Here is a 19,520-nt window from a genome sequence, read left to right on the forward strand (position 1 = left end):
CTTGACTATTTTAGATAATCCAAGTCCGTACAAACCATATTTACACTATGCTCTGTGTACAGTTTCTGCTCTTATTTGTTCCATTACAACTATAAAGAGCTCAGAGATTACCTAAATGGACTGGATCTTTATCAGCAGAATGTTGGCACGTGTCTGACAGTTAATTGTTTTTGTAATAGACAAATTTAGTCTTGAAAGTAATGTGAAAAGATGAATCTGTTGATCCAGGTTAATCTCTAGAACCATCTTTGACAGGAACTTACATACGACTTTAAGGATACAGCTGAACATATTGCTATCAGGGCTCAAAACCCACTTACCTTTCTCACGGAGATGACAACAACCTGAAACATTTCCTGGCTCAGAAAACACAATTCTACCTATCAGCTCACTGTTCAGCATCAAAGTCATACCTGAGTTTTGTTGAAGAAAAGCTAAAGAAGGTTGGTGCCATGATAGAAACCTCGCAGACTCATTTTGAGCCATGATTTCTGGCTCCTGATCTGAACTCACCAATGCTTAGCGTACAGATGCAAGTTTGTCTTCAGAGAACTAAATTCTCAATATTCTTCAGAGTTAATTCTAGACATGCACAAGCTGCATTTATAGAACCTCTTCCACAATTCATGTAATCTGAGAACTTAGTGGAACACAAACACAGGAAAACAGAAAATAGTCCTAGCATCCTGAGTCTGAGAGAGACTGAGAGAGACTTGAAAATCTCCATCACTACTAACAGCTAGTTAGGAGCCAGCTAGTTACAACTGCTCAAAAAGCTGCACTGCAATTCAGCCAACATATGTACTCCGTAAATCAGCAGTACAGACTAAGTTCTTCATAACCAATGAGACTGGTTCAACTGACAGTGACAATATGAATTCTTGTTACTTATTGTTCATTACTTTACCTTGTAAGATCCAGTAAACATCACTACTTTTTGCTAATTTTTCCAAAAGAGGTGCAATTGAAGTGATATTGATTTTATATTGTGTGAGGGCTTCATTGCTGCCATTGTGAATCTTGATGGACCACTGGAGAATGAAATAAAAAGATTCAGAACCTGTATGACTCCCAGTAGCTAAATCTACGCAGCTAAAATACCTGCAGTATTTTACATACATTTTAAGAAGCGTGTTTCATTCAGTAGAAAGACTGAGCAGAGACATTCTAGCCTCAATCAGATTCCTAAAGCCCAATGGATTTATGTGGATCTCCTACAATGGTAGAACACCTGAACTGTCTCTGAACTAAACTGCTTTTAAACCAAGTAATGCGTATCACGTAGCTGTAACCTAATGCTTAAGAATTAACTACTTGCTATAAGCAGGAATTTCAGAGAGTATACTTTTATATGTAACTGGGACTTTCATCATAAACTGGGATTAACAGCTTTATCTCGTAACTAACTTGAAAGAATAAAAATTACCCTACTAAATCTTCTTCCTTTACTTAGATGCCACATACATGCGTAACTTACCGTGGCAGCTCCTGCTACAATTATATGAGGTTTTGCCACAGACCCCTATGAGACAAAGTAGAAAGAAATTAGTTTTAAAATATTCAGAAATCATAGTTATCATTTAATGTACTGATCAAGTTAACCAAGACTTCCATTTGAAATAACAGTTGCTCAAAATTGTCCATTTAGTGGTTACATAACAACAGACTGCAGATATATCACAAATACTAATTTTCATGTCGTAGAATCTGCAAGAATGAAAGCAGATAAGCACTTACAATCACTGTTGATTTAGCTTTTAAAGAGAACTTAACGTTGCCAAATCAGATGAAAAATTCTTTCAGTTCCTACTGGGATGAATCAACCTGCTCCTAGAAAGCAGGTGTTTGGTTTTGTTGGGTTATTTTTTTTTTCTAGTGAGGCCTTTTTTGGCCCAAGTAAAGGCATCCTTGGCAGACAGTAGATGCTAATAAGCACATATTCACACACACGCTCCCTTTCATTATTCTGATGCCAGATTTCAGACCTCTGTTACACAACTGACTGCAGATAGTGCGATATGCTGCAGTTGTTAACCTTTTTGTATTTATAGCCATCTTTATGAAAGGAAGAAGTCACAACATTTTCCTAAAATAAACAGTATAACACTAACCTCAGTCCAAGATTTGATACGCTGCCTCATAGAGCCATTAACTTCTGGATACCACAGGAAATCCTTTAAAAGAAATGCAGATTTAATCTGTAAGCACTAAGACAAGCAGTAGACTAACAAAAAAAACCAACAAAACAGAAACACAAACTAATTAGCAGTAGCTCAAGTGTAAAAGAAAACCACATGTTAAACCCACCACCTACAATATTTTTTATTTTAGATGTCAAGAGCAGTGCCCAACATTCAGCTAAAAAACAATCCACATGTTGGCTAATGCTACTATATCTCCCAGTTAAGATCAGACTACCCAGTTACTCTGCAGAAGTATTAGAAGGACTGCAAATACACATTCAAGTGAAGTTGCAAGGACTACATATGCAAAAATTACTGTAAGGAAACTTCACAATGCAGAAATACTCCCAGCAGAAAGGAGATCTCTTTCACCACTGCAGATCTAAAGATTTTGCAGTTCTCTTGAATAATGTAAGTACATGGAACGGTAGAATCTGTGAGTGTACTCCAAGCTGAAGTCTCTCAAAGTATCTGATATATAATATAATGCATTGAAGATACACTCTCATGTAATTTGTTCAAGATTTATAAAGAATGTCAATGCTCTGAAACTATGTTTCACTTTTCAGCACATGCAGAAGTCTGAAAAAATTCAAACTGACTGCAGCTTGGATTACACTGTGTGAAATAAGCTACAAAGTATTATGGCATACAATTTAATGCCAGATAAAAACTTACCACTTTAATTGAAGCAAATTTATCTTCAAAAGGGATATTTCCATGCTGCCAAAACAAACAAACCAATCAAAGCAAAGTAAGATAACCTTCAGAAGAAAAAAATTGCTATGCTAACTCACTCTTACCCAAAGGTTTATCTTCAGAATTTTCCTGTATAAACAAGTCAGTATTTCAATGCAAAGTGTTTGTATTGTTTTCTTGATAAAACAAACTATTCTCACAGAGGGTTATTTTTCCTGGTAGAATTACATCTGAAATGCTTTCTGTTTACTCTCTTAGAAAGGTCTCATTAAATAATTTCCTAAGCTTTCCCTCCCCAAATGAGAAACTTGTAGATTTTTTTTCCCTCTTTCTTTCACTTCCTTTCCCCTAGCCTTCCTGTTCATCCATCTATCTTCTTTGCACAGAACAAATGAAACAGCTTTAATTAAAGATCCAAATAAATTAATCTCAGGAAGAAACAAAGCCTGGAAGGTATCATTACATTTTTGAGTGAGATTGTGAGAAACTAGAAAGAAAGCAGCCAGAAATCCTTGACAATCCTTTAAGTACTAAGACAATGTTAGTTTTGATCCTCATAAAAAGTATATTTATCTTCGATGAACAGATCTGGATTTCACAAATACTTGACAGAAGATACCTCTCAGCTTAAAATTAGTTATAGCACCCTGTCATCTCACAGCTGTTCAATGTACTCTCGCCTTTAGGCAGCAAATATGATATAACTAGGAAAAAAAAAAAGAAAGTTACTCCATCAATTAAATGCCTTGTTTTGACAAGCCTAAGTGACGGCATCCTTCCTATCAGATAAGCTGCTAGCTTGCCCTTTAAACCACAGAAGTACTTATGACGGATCTCATTTGCAGTTGGAAGTGAAGTGTGTCTTTTCCCTCACATACATATATGCACCCATGAAGAATCAGACCTAAGAAGTGCCACATAATAAACTGATAGTCTATAGCTAAATCCTTTCTTTCTGCTTGCACCCAGTAAGCTGCAGTTCACGTTCTCCACCTTATAAAAACCCACCTTTCAGCAACAATCAAAAGCATGCTGAGATCAGAAGCCAGTTTTAGTTACAGCTTCAGACTCAAGTTAAACCTGGAAACCTGTCATTGCCCAAGGATTTTTAGGACAGGTTAGGTCAGCAATCTAACTGACATATAAGATACTAAATTGCAAAGCATGAATGGAACAATCATTCTCTCAACAAGAAGAAAGTATGACACTTAAGAAGCTATGGGGGAAGTCAGCTGCATTTGTTTATTTAGACTGCTGGGAGCTTGCTCTCAAGCTTCCCACTTCATGTCTCAAACTCTCATTAACTTGGCCTAATCTTGCTATTCCTTTTTGTGCTTCTTTTTCCTGGCCCAGCAAGCAGTGCAAAATGAGTTCAGAGAAGAGTTATGAAGTAAACTGGAAAAGAAGGAAACAGAAATCATCAAAATACACCATCTCACCTTATTTCCTTCTTCCTTGACTTGAGGATTTATGATTTTTATAAATGAATAGAACAGCTGTCGAATTCTAGAATCTCCTAAAAACACAATATGTTTGTCTATGAGGCAATTTTTTGCTTCACTGAAAAACAAAACAGCAACACTCATGTTACAGGAAGTTTATAATAGATTAAAGTCTTTAGTGAAATCTGTAGATCAATACAGGTAATTGTATGTATTACATCCAGTGCAAAGTAACAGTACATCTTTTCAGTGTTGAAATAATTAGAAGTTTAGCATAATTTGCCTATAAATGAAAGTCAGCTATTCAGCTAATATGATTACTGGAATGATAAAGTAGGCTTTCCTATTCCACAGTGCTACAAAGAAAACAGTTTCCAAACTACCTGGTAGCTCCTCGTGACAAGCACCAGTACTGCTACCAGCATTTATTTGTATTTTAATACAGAGGCAGAAATGGTTACATGGATGAGACTGCAATTTCAGCAGCAGACAACAATTAATCTTTCCCAGAAGAACAACAACAGAAGGATTTGCATACCTGTTTTTATACTTGTGCATCATACAACTATGAGGCTGCCATACTTTTTCTCCAAGAAATCTCCCGCTGGACAAAAGATACTCACACGTATCATCACCTTTAAAACAGTAAAATTATGATTAGAAATCAGACACATGAAAATTATTTTCAAAGCCTCACTGCTGTTAAAAAAATAAATAACTCTGATAACATTTCACAGCATTGTAGGGTTAGAAGAGACCTCTAGAGATCACTGAGTCCAACCCCCCTGCAAAGCAGGCTCCTTACAACAGGCTGTACAAGTCGGTGTCCACATGGGTCTTGAATATCTCCAGAGAAGGAGACTCCACAAGTTCCCTTGAACGGCCTGTTCCAGTGCTCTGTCTCCCTCACTGATAAGAAGTTCCTCTGCATTACAGTGCAGAACTCTCTATGCTCCAGTTCATGGCTGTTTCCCCTTGTCCTGCCCCCAAAGACCCTTGAAAAGATGATGGCCACATCTCTTTGACTCCCACACTTAAGATATTTATAAACATTAATAAGATTTCCTCTCAGTCTTCTTTTCTCAAGGCTGAACAGACCCAGTTCACTCAACCTTTCCTCACAGGGGAGATGCTCCAGGCCCTTTATCATTTTGTGGCCCTTTGCTGGACTCTCTCCAGGAGATCCCTGTCTTTTTTGTACTGGGGAGCCCAGAACTGGACACAGTACTCCAGATGAGGCCTGACCAGGGCAGAGTAGAGGGGGAGGATCACCTCCCCTGACCTGCTGACCACACTCCTTAATGCACCCCAGGATCCCATTTGACATTATCGGCCAACAGGGCATGCTGCTGGCTCATGGCCAACCTGTCATCCATCAGGACCCACAGATCTTTCTCCACAGAGCATTTGTGACATAAAAGAATCAAAGCAAACAATAGCATTAACCAAGTTTAACTTAACTGTAAAAACATTTTGCACAGGTGTTTACAAATTGTCACTTTCTATACTGTTCTTTTCAGCAACATGTTCACAAAACATTAGAGATCTCGTTTCTGCTGCTGGAAAGTTGTGACCTAGAATGGTGTTTCCACTAGAAGATATTGATCTGCTGTGCTATTTACTATCCAAGAACAAACTAAAAGAGTTAAATAATGTACATGGAATTACCAGGCACTGCTTCTTGTACAGAATATGAAGCTCAAAATGGGATTTAAAAAAAAATCTTTTTCCATTTCCCTGTTTAAGATGCAGCTGTCACCTTGGAACAGCTGATATTACACACTGGGTTAATGGGCAGAACAACAAATGTTTATTTGAGATTTTATTGATGATTCTGAATTGCACCTACCATTTTCCAGTCCATTAGTTTTACATTAATTAAAATTAATCACTTTGCAAGTGGTGATGTTTCAGGTCACTTTTTCAATTCATATAAATAAAATACCTGATATGGAATCAGTGACTGATCTTCCAGCAAACACATCTGCTCCTGCTGCCAGAAACTCAGTGCAGCTCCATACTGTGCTGGCAAAGAGCTGCCTGCCAACATTTTTGTCACAGCTGGCAAACAAACAAGAAAATGGTAGTGAATGAAACGGTGAGTACCTGTGCTGGCATGTGCAGAAACCGTGTGCCACAAACCCTAGCTAGTGCCTGCCATGGAACTTGGAGTTCAGTAAATCAGCTATGATCTGCTCTTTTCCTACAGAGAAACCTGCACTAATTTTAGAGAAGGTGTATTTTCTATCAGCTTCCTTCCTAAGCTGCTGGAAGCCACACACGACGAGACAGGCAGGCGTTATATTTCAATTATTAAGAAGCAATCTAAAGCTTTATCTCAATCTGTGGATTGGGCAGGACAACAGAGAGCGCTCGGCGTGGTGATGTCTGAGGCTGGTCAGAATGGGAACTGGCACAGTGCTGCTGACCCTGCTCCAGCTCACATTCCTCAGAGTGACAGCCCAGTACCTTGGTCCCTGAAGTTTTGAACTGGATTATTTTCTACAGCATGCAAAAAGTACTGCACAAGGCACGAATCCACCCAGGCTTCCCGATGAAAATAGTCCAGTAAAAATATATTAACATTAAGCTCCTATGGATATGTGAGCTGTTCCCACAGGGCTGCTGAGGAGCATGGAAACGTGGGAGATGGCAATGCTGACATTTTCACTGCTCCTGCAGGAGTAACTGCAATGTGAAGGAGGCAGTGCTGCAGCCTTGGCTTCTCAGCATCCTGTCACCAAATGACCTCTTTTTCCCTCAGCAGTATTATTGTTCTTTATCTCAGTTACTGAAGGTAGAAGGCACTCCCTTTTGAAGTGTCCAGTACGGGACTTAATAGCCAGCCAACATAAATCTCTCACCACAACAGGGCAAATCAGCATTAATGAACGCAGGGATGATGGAAATATATCTGTACTTCCTACAACATAGAACTGGGACTGCAGTGATCTTTCCAGATAACTCTTCCATTAACACTGGTGACAATCACTTGTGAGCTAATCCTAAGCTGCCTGATACTTCAGAGTCCACCCAGAAAATAAAAAGGGACTTATCCATGAAACTGGGAAAATATTGTTAATAAAATAAAAATAAAATGCATGTTTAAAGCACAGCTGACAGACAAAGCTCTGAATTAACTCTTACCCCAGAACTCCAGCACACTCTTACTTAGGATTCACCAAGAACATGTCAGATACAGAAGTACAAACAACGCAACTTGTGTTTCTTGGAGCAGGACATAAAATTAGCTTGGAGAAGAAAGAACTGGCAGTTGAAGATATTATCTGTCCTTCCCTTCTTCCTGGAAACTCCTCCTACTTATTTCCATGAAAATCAGAAATGGGAATGTAGAACAGACTGTATCCCACCTGTTACCCCTCAGCTCATTTATTCAACCAAATCCAGCAATGGGAACAGAATCAATTATTATAATTTGCAACTTAGGCTCCCCATTCCTTCATTTCAAAAAGTAATTGTAATAACCAGGCTCCTTTTACTTTCCTGGAACTTCAACCACTTAGCGCTGCTATTGCATCATACTACTAAAATGACTTTTTGCATCAGACTATTAAAATAAAATGAATTGCATCAGACTACTAAAATAAAAGCTGAAACAACCTGAGGAATTATAACAGTCCTGAAAAGAGAGTCCTGATAAACATCTCTGAGTCATAGCTCCGAACTGAGGTTGCTTCTCCAGGAGCAACACACACAATGCTTCTAGCGTGCATGATAAGCTCTGGGTCAAGCAGCTTTTGATGCATGAAAAAAAGATGTGTTTAAAATTTAAATAAAACATACACAGACAGTGATAAACTCCTACTTCTGCCATAAAAAACTTCTGCCATGTTTACTAATCATGGCAGCTCAGGAATTCACTCAAATTCACCACTAACCTCCCAAGCAAACCCTTGAGCTCCCACAGCTCTCACCGACACTCCACCTAACCGCAGTGCACACGCACCATCTGTGCCAAACTGAGGTGCAGGCTGCCCTCAGGGATTTCCACAAAGCCAGGCTCTGTCACTCCCCTGTTCTTCAACAAGTACAGGTCAGCAGTACAAGCTTTTTCTTGCAGCCGGTGCTTGTTTCAGTAGTCAGCACAGTGCTTTTTGTGAACAGGTCTTCCCAAAGCAGTTTATCAGCACCTTTCTTCTTCTCTTCCAGCCATTCCCACTTAACACAGCAGCGCTGATCCTGCTGCCAGAATTGCTGCAGCAGTAGCTCAGAACACAGCAAGTGACATACAAAGCCAGATCCTTGCCTACTTTTTAACTGTCTTGGCACAGCTCAGATTTGCTGCTCAGATACCTTTAATAGAAACCAGAAACTCAAGACAACCATAGTTTCAGTTTTCCTTAATCATGTCAAATGTTTCTGTGTACTGGCTTTCAAGTAACGTAATTTCCTTAATTCTCAATGCATGCACCTACTTCAACCACATCACTTCTAGAAAGTTGCTTAAAAATGAAACTGCTAAAAGAAAACCAAAACAAAACAAACTCACGCTGCTTGTAATAGGTGACTTACAGTTATTGTTACGGAACCAAAACCCCAGCTCTGCAGGTGATGAAAACATGATGATGCATCAAAGTGACTGAAGAGCAAAGTATATAAAGGAAAACTCACCACTACGCTCCTTCTGAAACCCATTAATTTGCTGAGAAAGATGCAGAAGACAGATGGTTACTGGTGGTCACATCAGCCTGGTACAATTCCCATCCAATATTATCCCAAGTCCAAGGACTTCCTGAGCTGGACGTGGTTTCTTCATATTTTACAGAACCTCCAACAAATTTCTTTCTCACCAAATCATGTAATCTTTTCCTCAGTTTTTTTTTAATCTCTCACAGCATCTTTCGGCAGGAGTTCTCCATATCCATAGCTGCTGCCTGCCTTTACTTCACATACGGCTCCTACCAGCTTTACTTGCACTCCCTAAGCCTTGTGCAGATCCCTCCTGTATTTATCACAACCTGCAGACCACTATCAACCCTTCATAAATCATTTCTTTTCAAGACTGAAGAAATTCATGATCTTTGTTTACCACCTTTTCAGAGTAGAGCACGTTTCATGCCTTGAGCTCACAACCAAAGCTTTGAAGTCGTGCATTTCATGGCACTCCATCAGGCACTGCTTACAGATGAAAAAAATCCTCCAACCTATGGGCATTTATCGAAATTGCATCCCAAACATTAATTGCATTAATTTTAACTACACAGATAATATTTTAGGGAACGGAGATACGTTTTCTATCCCAGCTCCAGATACTGATTTTCTGAATACTTCCATAAGCAACACAGAAAGCTCCTAAAATCCATTAGGAACATTACTTACACCTGAGGCTTTTTGGTTTTTTTTAAAGAAAGTAGTAGAAGCTTGGAGAGGAGGTGGACTGTAGAAGGCAATGCAACAGTGGACAGTGAAGAAGAAACAACAACAATAAAGATGGAAACAGCAGCTAAGACAGTAAACTGGAAGTTACATACAAGATGGTACCTCTGGAAATGCACCTTCTTAACCATTAATGAGATCAACACTAAGAATTTCAAAGAAATGGAAATCCAAGCAGTCACTACTATTCAAGATTAAAATCTAGATCTGAACGTGATCATTCAATGATGGAGACTCTAAGAATGAAATAATAATAATAATAATAATAATAAAAAAAAATAGAAACTTATTTCCAACAAGCTGTAAGACTGAGTCTTTGAAATATGCTAATAACTGAAACGTGCTGATAACTTTTTACTGATTTTTACTGGATATTATAAAGATATATAGTACAATTAAGTCTATGAAGAAACTTTACTAAAGCTAAAAACAGCTTAACTTCACTCATTGAAAGTTTTGCAAGAAAATTAGGCAATCTCTAAATATGACAGTCTCCCTGAATATGAATTTAACCTACCCCAACTGCAGCCCAGCATTTTTGCATAATAGTATAAACTAATCCATGCTTTAGTATCTGAAGAATCTCATTATGGAAAGAGCCAATTTATTGGATAAGAAACAACCTTCCACAGTGGTTTTATTTATGTACTTTTTATTTATATGCAGCCCCCCTTTTCCTCCACATTCCTATGTATTTACAAAAGAAAGACAGTATCCACACGAATGGGTACTTTGCTGTTCCCATGACAGTTTGCCTTTTCTGCTCCCCCCTTCCTTGCAGCGGCTGATGACAGATGCCTGAAAACAGTGTGAAAAAGCACAACAGAGCACTCCCTCCTCTGGCACAGCCCAATGCCCACCACCCTGCTGCTTTGGGCCTTGAGAACCTCACTTCTACCAATGACAGCAAGTTTGCAGACCACACCTGATCCATGCTCTTCCCTCTACAACCCCTGTGTGAGGATTTTATGGCCAAGAGGGACTCATCAGCATTACTGACAATAAGCAAGACACAACTCAGCTTCACTGTGCAGTATCACAGTAAAATCTTATGTTTTTCCTTAGTTTGCTTAACGCCAGATGTTTAAGATCACTGAACAGCTGCAAAATGATCTCACAGAAACATCTGCTTTTGCCTATCCCCAAAACCTTTCTATCTGCTATAAACGCTCCATCTTCCTTTTCCAAACCATTTGTGTGTTTTGAATGCTACCTGCTCAAAGAAGACCAAGCTGGATAGAGCTTCTATTTTCTGAGAAATCCTCACCCAACCTAAAGTGGCTCAAAGAAACTAAAAGCTTTAGGTGAAAGAACTTCATAAGAATCTATATTGACTCAACCAACATCTACAAAGGCCTACAGACTCCTACCTTAATGTGATTTGTGACTCAACAGAGAGCCCCAACAGCTCTCTGATCGTGCATCCTATTTATGCACAGAGTGCCTTCTTGCTCATTTGCTGTATGTGGAAGTCCCTGCTTTCCCAGGCCAGCCTTGCAATCATTCTCTTAAAAAAAGCATCACATTTTCCAGCTTCCTTCCATCTACTTTTGAGATGGATTCCAGCCTCTGGTTACACAGCACAACAAGCTCAGTTACTTCATATCCAAGCTTCTCTAGCAGGCAGTAAACACCTCAATGCCTCGCAACTTACTGCTCTTCAGTCTGTTAGATTTACCAACGTGTCAGCTGGAGGGTGAATCTGTAAAGGCTCCCTATTCCCTTCCGCACTTCCACAATAGAGTGCTTCATCCCAATCGTCCTGGAGCGCAGGGCATGAGCCTCAGTGCACAATGGCACCCCTTGTCCAGCAGCACACAGCCTTTGGATCAACTTCACGGTTTACACACAAAAACACGCTCCATATTCAAGAGTATAGCAGAAGACTTCAGTGGCTCTCACTGCTGTTTATAGGGCAACACCGTGCTCGTCCACCAACCACACACAAAAACAAGCAGCTGCTCATTTTGCTGCATCAACCCAAGGGACTGAATTTTGAGCCAACAGTTGAACAGAGGGTAAAAAAATAAAATGAAACAAGAAAAGTATACCAAAGCCTTCCGCCAATTCAGGCAGCAATAGCGCTGCCCGCCAGATGCCGGCTGCCAACCCACGCGCGACCCGCGCGGCGGCTCGCACACAGGCGGACAGGGCCCCGCGCTTCCGACTGCTCGGACAACGAACACGGCCTTCCCGCTGAGCCCCTGCCCAAGCTGCCTGCGGGAGCCCTGGGCGGCCCCGGCCCGGCCCACACGGCTTCCCGGCCGGAGGGCCGTCGGCCGCCCGCGCTCCCTCAGCTCCGCCTCCCGCGGCCCCGCTCACCTCGGTAGCGGCGGGAGGCGGCGTGGCAGGCGGCGAGCAGCAGGACGGCGCCCAGCGCCAGCGCCTTGGCGGTCCTCACGCTGAAGTAGTAGTTGATCTCCCGCTTGCCCAGGGTGTAGGCCAGGCCCGCCATCTTGGCTCCTCCATGACAACAGTGCGCGGCGGAGCGGGCGGGCGCAGCGGGGCAGCACTGGGTCCCCGCAGGCTGCCGAAGCAGCCCCCGCCGCCGGCTGCCACCGTCCCCACCGGCGCGGCGGAAAGCAGCCCGGCCCCCCGCTGCCGGGGCGGAGCTGCCTCCTTCCTCCTCCTCCTTGATCTCCTCTTTCCAGGGTTGCCGGCCGCGGTAGCGCTGGGCTCTTCGTGGAACACCGGAATGTGGAGCACCGAAACATCTGGTTGTTGTTTCCCCACCCTCCCGTCTGTCTGTGAGCCAAAAAAGTCATCTTCCGGAAGATCTGCGGCTGTTCATATCTGACAATGCGTTAAAAATGGAAAAGAGAGCGTGATTAAAACTGAAATTAAATTGTCAAAAACAAAGCCAGGAAACCTACACGCTGCAAATTCTATTTTCAGGTTTTACCTGAAGAACTTCAGGCACCGTGCAAATGTACAGGATTGGAGTTATAAGTGTTCTTTGGGCATCTTTTCTGCAGTCATTTAGGATCTCAGATACTCTGCTTGTTTTCATAATATTTATTGATAAACAGATTTTGATCCAACCAGAACACATGGATTTCAGCCTGTGTCCTAAGCAGTATAACTGTTAAGTTTACTGGCTATACTGGAAGAGCATTTGAGAAGCTGAGAGCAGAACTCCGAAAGGTAACAAAACAAATGTACATTTGTTTATAGATATGTCAGAGGATTACAACATGCAGGGATAGCCATTCTGTCCCGCAGCCTTCTGAGTGCTGTTTCAGATTGGTCCATGGATGTCCAGTGGCACTCCTCACTTGCCCTGAAACACTGAGCCTTCTCTTAAGTGATGCCCCAGAACCCTACTTGTGCATTACGTCTCTGGGATTTTACATCTCTACTGATGAATACTGATACTATTAAAAGTTAAGTACCTTAATTAAGTTTAACTGCTTGTGTATACTAAATATTGAAGTGGATGTAAGCAGAATGTCTGCTTTTGCTTCATTGCTCCTTTGGAGAGGTTGTGCAGGTGCTTGACAAGAGATCTCCTTCATTGCGTTTGGAAGTTGTGGCTGCAGTGCCATGAGCTAGGCAGTGCTTTGCACGCATGCAGATTCTTTTCATATGGGTACCTCCTTGCTTCTTACAAGCTAATGGAATTTGACATCATTGCCTACACCTGAATAATTTACACCACAAACATTATACAGGAAAGGCCTGATACAAGAGGGTAATTAGAGATTACCCATGAAATAGACTCCAAACATGAATTAGCTAGAAGAAGCTTTGGAATTCCCATTAAATATCTACTTCCTGTCTGCTGATGAATTTAATGTGCTGGAAGTAAACCAGAAGTACGTTAGCTCTCCTGCAATTACACCTCAGTTTTTGTTTTCCAAATGCTCCAGCTTGGCACTGGCTTTCAGCTTGATCTGGTGGAAGCATCCAATGCAGTAAGTGGGAGGGGAAGGTCTGGAGCAGTCATGGAGAAAGGCTCAGCACAGCGACAAGTAATTCATCTGAGGCAGGAGGAAGTGTGAGAGTGCTTCGCAAATTGGGTAATGGCTGTGAAGAATGAACAGCCACAGGAGAGATTTCCCATTTCTGTTCTCTACAAGGAAAGCCCTGGCTTAACTGAATTCATTATTTTGATAAGACACTGTGGTGTTATGTGTGGTCACTGAAAATAAAACAGCTGAAAATATTACTGTGGTTTTCAGCCATGCTTTTTCCCCAAAGTGTCAGGATTATAAAGTGGTCAGGAGAGATGGGGTTCACTGCACCTAGCTCCAGCCACTTGTAAGTCTATTTATTTTAAATTCATTATCTGAACTCCTCTGTAGGACTGGTGGAAGAGAGGCACCAGTTTCTTACTCGTAGATAAGAATGCAGCTGATAGACTCACTGTTAGGCAATCCTGTGTTGAATTTAGATAATTAAACTGGACAGATGGCATTTATACAGATGTAATTAAAGTAAGATAATGCTTATTTTACTGCTTCCTGTTTTGCTTGGCAGGCTCAGTGTTAATGGGAGGAGAACGCTGTGCTGCAGGTTGTAATGGGTATGCACTTATGACTCTGCTGATAAGCTCAGTTCCCAGGAGACCTCATTCTCTTGGTTCTGCTGATTTCAGCATTGCAGCCAAGTGTGGCTTCTAGAGAGAGCTACTGTCCTCAGTCAAAGTCACAGGGCAGTCCCAAGACCTGAAGCCTGAAAAACAGGGACAATGATTATCTATTACTGAGAGGTTATGTATACATGTGTTCTCAGTCAGGGCCTTCCCATGTGCTGTTTTCCCCTCGGAGTTTTTGCATGCTTATAGGAGTGGAATTAATTTTGCATACATTTATATAATGAGGAATATAGACACCAAAGCTGAAAGAAAAACTGCAACGTGTGTTTAAAATGTCCATTTCTTGTGTTATTTTGGGAACATACTGTTTGTGATTTCCTGACTGGATGAGTCTCTGTGTTATGTGATAGATTAAGTTTGTTGAATGATCAGTAAGTAGGATCTGCCATACCCCAAACCATATCAGATCTTAATTTAATTTGTGCATCATTATCAGTTTGCTACCCAGATACTGTAATTCCAGAAACAAAGCTGTATTTCCAGCAGATTCCTGGAGAGAACTATTCTGTCAGTAGTGCAGGTTTTCCTTCAGGAGCTTTGTATAATCACCAAACAACAACATCAAACATTTTGGTTGTTGAGTGTTCAGCCTCGGAAAAGCAACCAGTCTTTCTGTAAGCATCACGTCTTCATGTGGCAGGCGTGTGTGTGGTAACCATCCATTGCAAATATTATGCTAATGAAAGGAGAGTACAAAGAACAACAAGATTTGTTCAGTCAAACAGATTACCGTCTCAGGCAGGCTCCTGAGATCTTGGAAATTCTATCAGATTATTGCATTTACAGATTTCTAACTTTATAAGAGTTATAATATTCCTCAATAGTCTGCACTAAAAGGAAGCTGATATTAAGAAAAGTAGTTTTGAAATCATGTGCGTAAAGGATACATTTGGCTTTATCACTAATAGATAAGTGTATCTGCAATTCTGTAACATGAACATTACTGTTTTAATTTCACGTATCCATGGATCTGGAATATAAGTGAGTTGGAAGGGTTGGAGGGATGGGAAATAGACAAAATCCAAATGTTTAAGTGATCTCTCCTCTTCCATTAAGAGAATGCACCTTTCTACACCATGGGATGTCATCACCATGCAGCCACGTAGGCTTGAGGTCAGATGGGGACTCTGCACAGCTCATCAATGCAAATCGATTTTTCTTTCAGCTGCTTAGATTCTTGCCCTCAAAGCCTTGTATACGACAATATAAGGGGTTCAGAATGTTCAGCTTTTATCAGTAGGTTGTTAACTAGTAGGTGCCTTTTTTTTTTCTGTTTTCTCTTTCTCTCTTTTTTTTTTTTTTTTTTGACTCTTAGGTAAGAGAAAATGATAGCTCCCTGTCAAGCCAAACTGTTCTCTTTTTGTCAGTTTCATTTTCTCATTGTTTTCTTTTCCTGGTCGCCCCTTATGGTCCCAGATTTGCCCCTTTAAAACTGAAAGTTCTGTATACACGTGAGGCAGTCTTTGGAAGCCAATGCGGCTGCTGTCCAAGCTGTGTCATGCTTGAGGAGCATTAGAGCATTTTCTTTTGGCTGCTGACAATGCAAGTATCATTCTGTAATTACATTCTCTTTAGGACATAATAATTTCCACCTCTATCAGTCTGTAATAATCTATAATAAAAATCATTCATACTGATTGCCATTAACATTCTGTACAATACATTGGTAGTCTGTGTGATATTGGCCCATTAAAAGAAATGCTTAGCTTTGAGTTCCAGGAGTTCTTCATCACAGTCTCTGTTAGCTCATGGTGTGCAGCTATAGTGTATCCAGCTACAGCAGGCACTGCTGTCACAGATGTTATATCACTGTATTCTGATAAAGGGACAGGTGCCTGTGGGCCGGAGTGGGGATTTTCATGTGCTGATATCCTTGACATGAAGCTGAGAAGCTGGACAATTCTAGGAAGAACTTTACAGAATGTATTAACTAGGGAATACAGCAATGACATAAAATAATATAATAAAATATGGTAATGCAGTAAAAGATGGTATGGAAGAAGTAAATTGAGAAATAGCACAAAGTGAAGAAAAGTTATCTGGGTAGAAATAAATTTTCCTGCACATGATATGAATGGTAGTTGAAGATATAACAGTTGAAGATAAAACTCTGTAAAACAGTTCTCCTAATTCTCTTAATTATTAAAAAATCACTTTAGTTTTAGAAGCCTGGAGTCTGTAATGCAGTCAGTAATTGATATAGGGCATCAAAGAAAAGGGTATGATTGACAGGAAAATAGACAAAACCTAGAATGTGATCAAAAGAACATCATTAAGAGGCTCATATAATGATGTTAGCTGAATTTCCCTGTGAAACAATGTTCACAAGCATAAAAACAGTGTAGAGAAGGAATGACATTTTGAATGTAGGTGAAAAGCTGCAACAAGAATGCAAAGCTTTTCTTTGAGAGAAGAAGAGAAGCAATGCAGCTGTTTCTGCTTTCAGTAAAGCCGGAGATGCTGAGATAGCCAATAAAAAAAACCAACTGTGAACCCTGAGAACAAACAGAGGCAGACTTCAAAGAAGATGTTTGGTTAAAGAAAAATTAAGAACAATGTAAGTGTTAATGATGAATGATGCGACAACTCCTACTGCCTGTGAGAAGCTTGGAAGAATGAAGAACTTCAGAAGGTGCCAAAGATAACCAAGCTTTTCTGCTGATGTATGACTGAGACTATTTCTGTGTAGTTCAGTGTTTCCGAACCTCTCTGAAACAGAAAATGAAATACTAAATATACCTACATTGCTCAGCAAATACTTGACCAGATCATTTAACACTGCTGGAGAGAGGCTTCACAGCATTCCTTCAGCTGGCCATGGAGAATGAGCAGATCCACTGGGCAACGTTTAAGCTGTCTTCTTCCAACAGTGTGCCCTCCATGTTCTCGGTGGATGTGGTTATCTGGCAGTAGTTCAGACAGTGAAACTGGCTGTGAAACTGGCATACTTTCACTGTGGATCCTGCCGTGAATTTACAATTTAAAAACAAATGTGAAAGTGAGAAGGTCTGACTACTTATGGGACAAAAGCTGAAATGGAAAACTCCAAGAACAGGAAGCTTTACCATGGATGGAAAATTGTCATGGGCTGTTTTGGACTGCAAAAACACTTCCTTGAAATTATTTTGTGTCTTGTCAGCTCTACCTTTTCCAGAAAACTGGTATGTATTCTCTTGTTTAGAAATGGAAGAGGTCAATTTTATAAGGATGTCTCCAGAAATTCATTTCTCACTGAACTTGATGAAACTATGCATCTATAGAGTAACGGCTACTATCCCAGGTTTCTTTAAATGAGTAAAATTGGGTGGAACTGAGCGTGTTTGCCTGAGGTCATGTGGGAATATGCGTAACATCTTTTGATTTTGGTCAAGAGGGATCAAGGCTTTGGAGGAGAACTCTTTCCTCACCACGAAGAGGAAGATCCTGCCAGCCAATCTGACCTCTCTAGTAGGAATTAATTAATTAATTAATCCTTCTGTATTCTAATTCTTTGTTGGAATATGCAGTGTTCTTTTGAGTAGCTTTTACATTGAAACCTGAAATGACTGGGATATACTGTATAAATACTATAATGCTATATAAAATAATCTACCAAAATGAATCATCATATTGTGAAGTTATTTTCACCTTGCAACAGTCTGTAACTTCATAGAACCTAATGCAGGGGATCTGTACTACTTGGAGCCAACGTTTTTAGGAAGGTAATTATGTTTTAGGAAGGAAAATAACTTCTTATATGGATGATAATCATAACATTGGAAAAAATATCTCTATTTTAGCTTCAGGCTCAGTAAAACACTGTTCAAGTATTTGCAATAGATTAACAGAATAGAATATTCCCATGAGTCATTATTTAAAGATGAAATTGCAAAGAAAGAATTTAATTTAAGCAGAAGATTACAATGGTCCTTCGGGTTCACACTGCTCTGCTGTATCTGTTTGTCTGTGTGGTGCTCCGCTGGGTTGCTGTGAACTCTCATGTGTCTAAGCAATTTTGTGATGCTGAAATGTAAACATGCATGCAGAAGGATCCTCTGCACACCTCAGACTTAGCAAAGATTTATCACCTGGGAATTAAGAGATAGCTGAGTAGCTATGCCATTCCTATAAAATATTCATAAAAGCCTGGTGAGCTGGAACCTGCAAGGCAGCTGTTATTGTTTGCTTGTAGCTTCAAATGTCCTGTGGATGACACACTTCAATAATCACTCAAGTGAGAGTTTATGGAGTATATGGATCTAATTTTTTTCATTCCATATCGTTGCTTATGCTATGAAAACACTTGTATTGAAATGTTTCAGTAACAAAATATGACTTTCCCTAAAGCCTAAAACCTGAACAAATTCTTATGAAGTGAATCTACTGAAGCCTGTATCCTCAGCAATGCCTTACGTCAGCTTATCTCAGCAGAAATTGATAGGGCTCTCTGCATTGCTCATCTGCATATTTTCATGGTACACGGCAGAATTTAATGTTCTTGAGATGTCATCCTTTGTATAGTGCTGAAGCAGAAGGATCTAAAAACTATTTCAAAGCTAAAGGCAAAAACTCTCAAATACAGGAGAAGGAAGAAGATATTTTGCTGCTGAAGAGGTGACCCAACAGCTAAGGAAAAATGCAGGCCTTGATCTAGGTGCAAAAGAGCAGCAAATAAAAAGAGCAGAGATCTTTGGTCTGGCTTGTTGCCTTTGACAGTGCTTCCACTTTACGTAGAGGACACAAACCTTACAAACACCTCCTGTTTTGTAGAAGACTTCTCTGCATCCTCAAAGTTCAGAGAAATGTAAAACAGCTTCAAAATGGAAATGAAACTTCAGTTTCTCCACTTGGTCTTCTTCTCTGAAAGCAAAGAGTATGCTCAAAGACTGAGGCCCATGCATGGGAGCTGAATGAGCGCTGAATTGACAGAGGGGCTATCAGTCAGATGAGTTTACCTCTCCTGCTTTGGTTTCATAGTCACTGAAAACTAGATTATAAGTATTCTCATCTTGATTTTTTTTTTTTTTTCTATTCCCCACATAGGGCTGCATTTTGCTGCCAGGGTCTTTCCTGGGTTGGATGGGTGTTCTTCTGGCAAGCCAGTTTATTTGTAGAAGAATTGTGGAGCTGATATTTTGCTGAAATATCCCTTGGGATATTCCTGGCCACACAGCTCAAAAGATTTTGATAGTAACCACGGCAGGTAGCAGCTGCACTAGAACT

The 19,520-nt window shown here is 40.4% G+C and overlaps 1 protein-coding gene and 1 long non-coding RNA gene across 6 annotated transcripts in view; one reads left to right on the forward strand and one right to left on the reverse strand.

Annotated features, from left to right (window-relative positions):
* The window catches only part of CASD1 (CAS1 domain containing 1), a 35,311-nt gene extending 23,064 nt beyond the window's left edge, over positions 1–12,247 (reverse strand). For 4 of the 5 annotated variants that reach the window (XR_006181846.1, XR_006181845.1, XM_042888781.1 and 1 more), the window contains exons 1-7: positions 12,044–12,247; positions 4,863–4,959; positions 4,322–4,442; positions 2,862–2,906; positions 2,112–2,174; positions 1,478–1,522; positions 908–1,031 (exon numbers count right to left, since the gene is read on the reverse strand). Coding sequence is in view for 3 of the 5 variants with exons in the window: in XM_042888781.1 (XP_042744715.1) it covers positions 908–1,031; positions 1,478–1,522; positions 2,112–2,174; positions 2,862–2,906; positions 4,322–4,442; positions 4,863–4,959; positions 12,044–12,176 (628 nt within the window). In the remaining 2 variants the exon portion in view is untranslated. Of the gene's footprint in view, positions 1–907; positions 1,032–1,477; positions 1,523–2,111; positions 2,175–2,861; positions 2,907–4,321; positions 4,443–4,862; positions 4,960–6,269; positions 6,373–12,043 lie in introns of those variants that run through there. The other variant, XM_042888779.1, reaches the window with a different exon arrangement.
* Positions 12,248–12,301: 54 nt separating this feature from the next.
* Positions 12,302–17,919, forward strand: LOC122189475. Its single transcript, XR_006181827.1, has 2 exons — positions 12,302–12,865; positions 16,765–17,919. It is a non-coding gene; the product is annotated as an uncharacterized LOC122189475 (long non-coding RNA).
* The last annotated feature ends 1,601 nt before the right edge of the window (positions 17,920–19,520 follow it).

This window comes from Lagopus leucura, unplaced genomic scaffold, assembly GCF_019238085.1.
Source record: "Lagopus leucura isolate 7727_CA_CO unplaced genomic scaffold, USGS_WTPT01 Super-Scaffold_100157, whole genome shotgun sequence".
NCBI classification, from domain to species: Eukaryota; Metazoa; Chordata; class Aves; order Galliformes; family Phasianidae; genus Lagopus; species Lagopus leucura.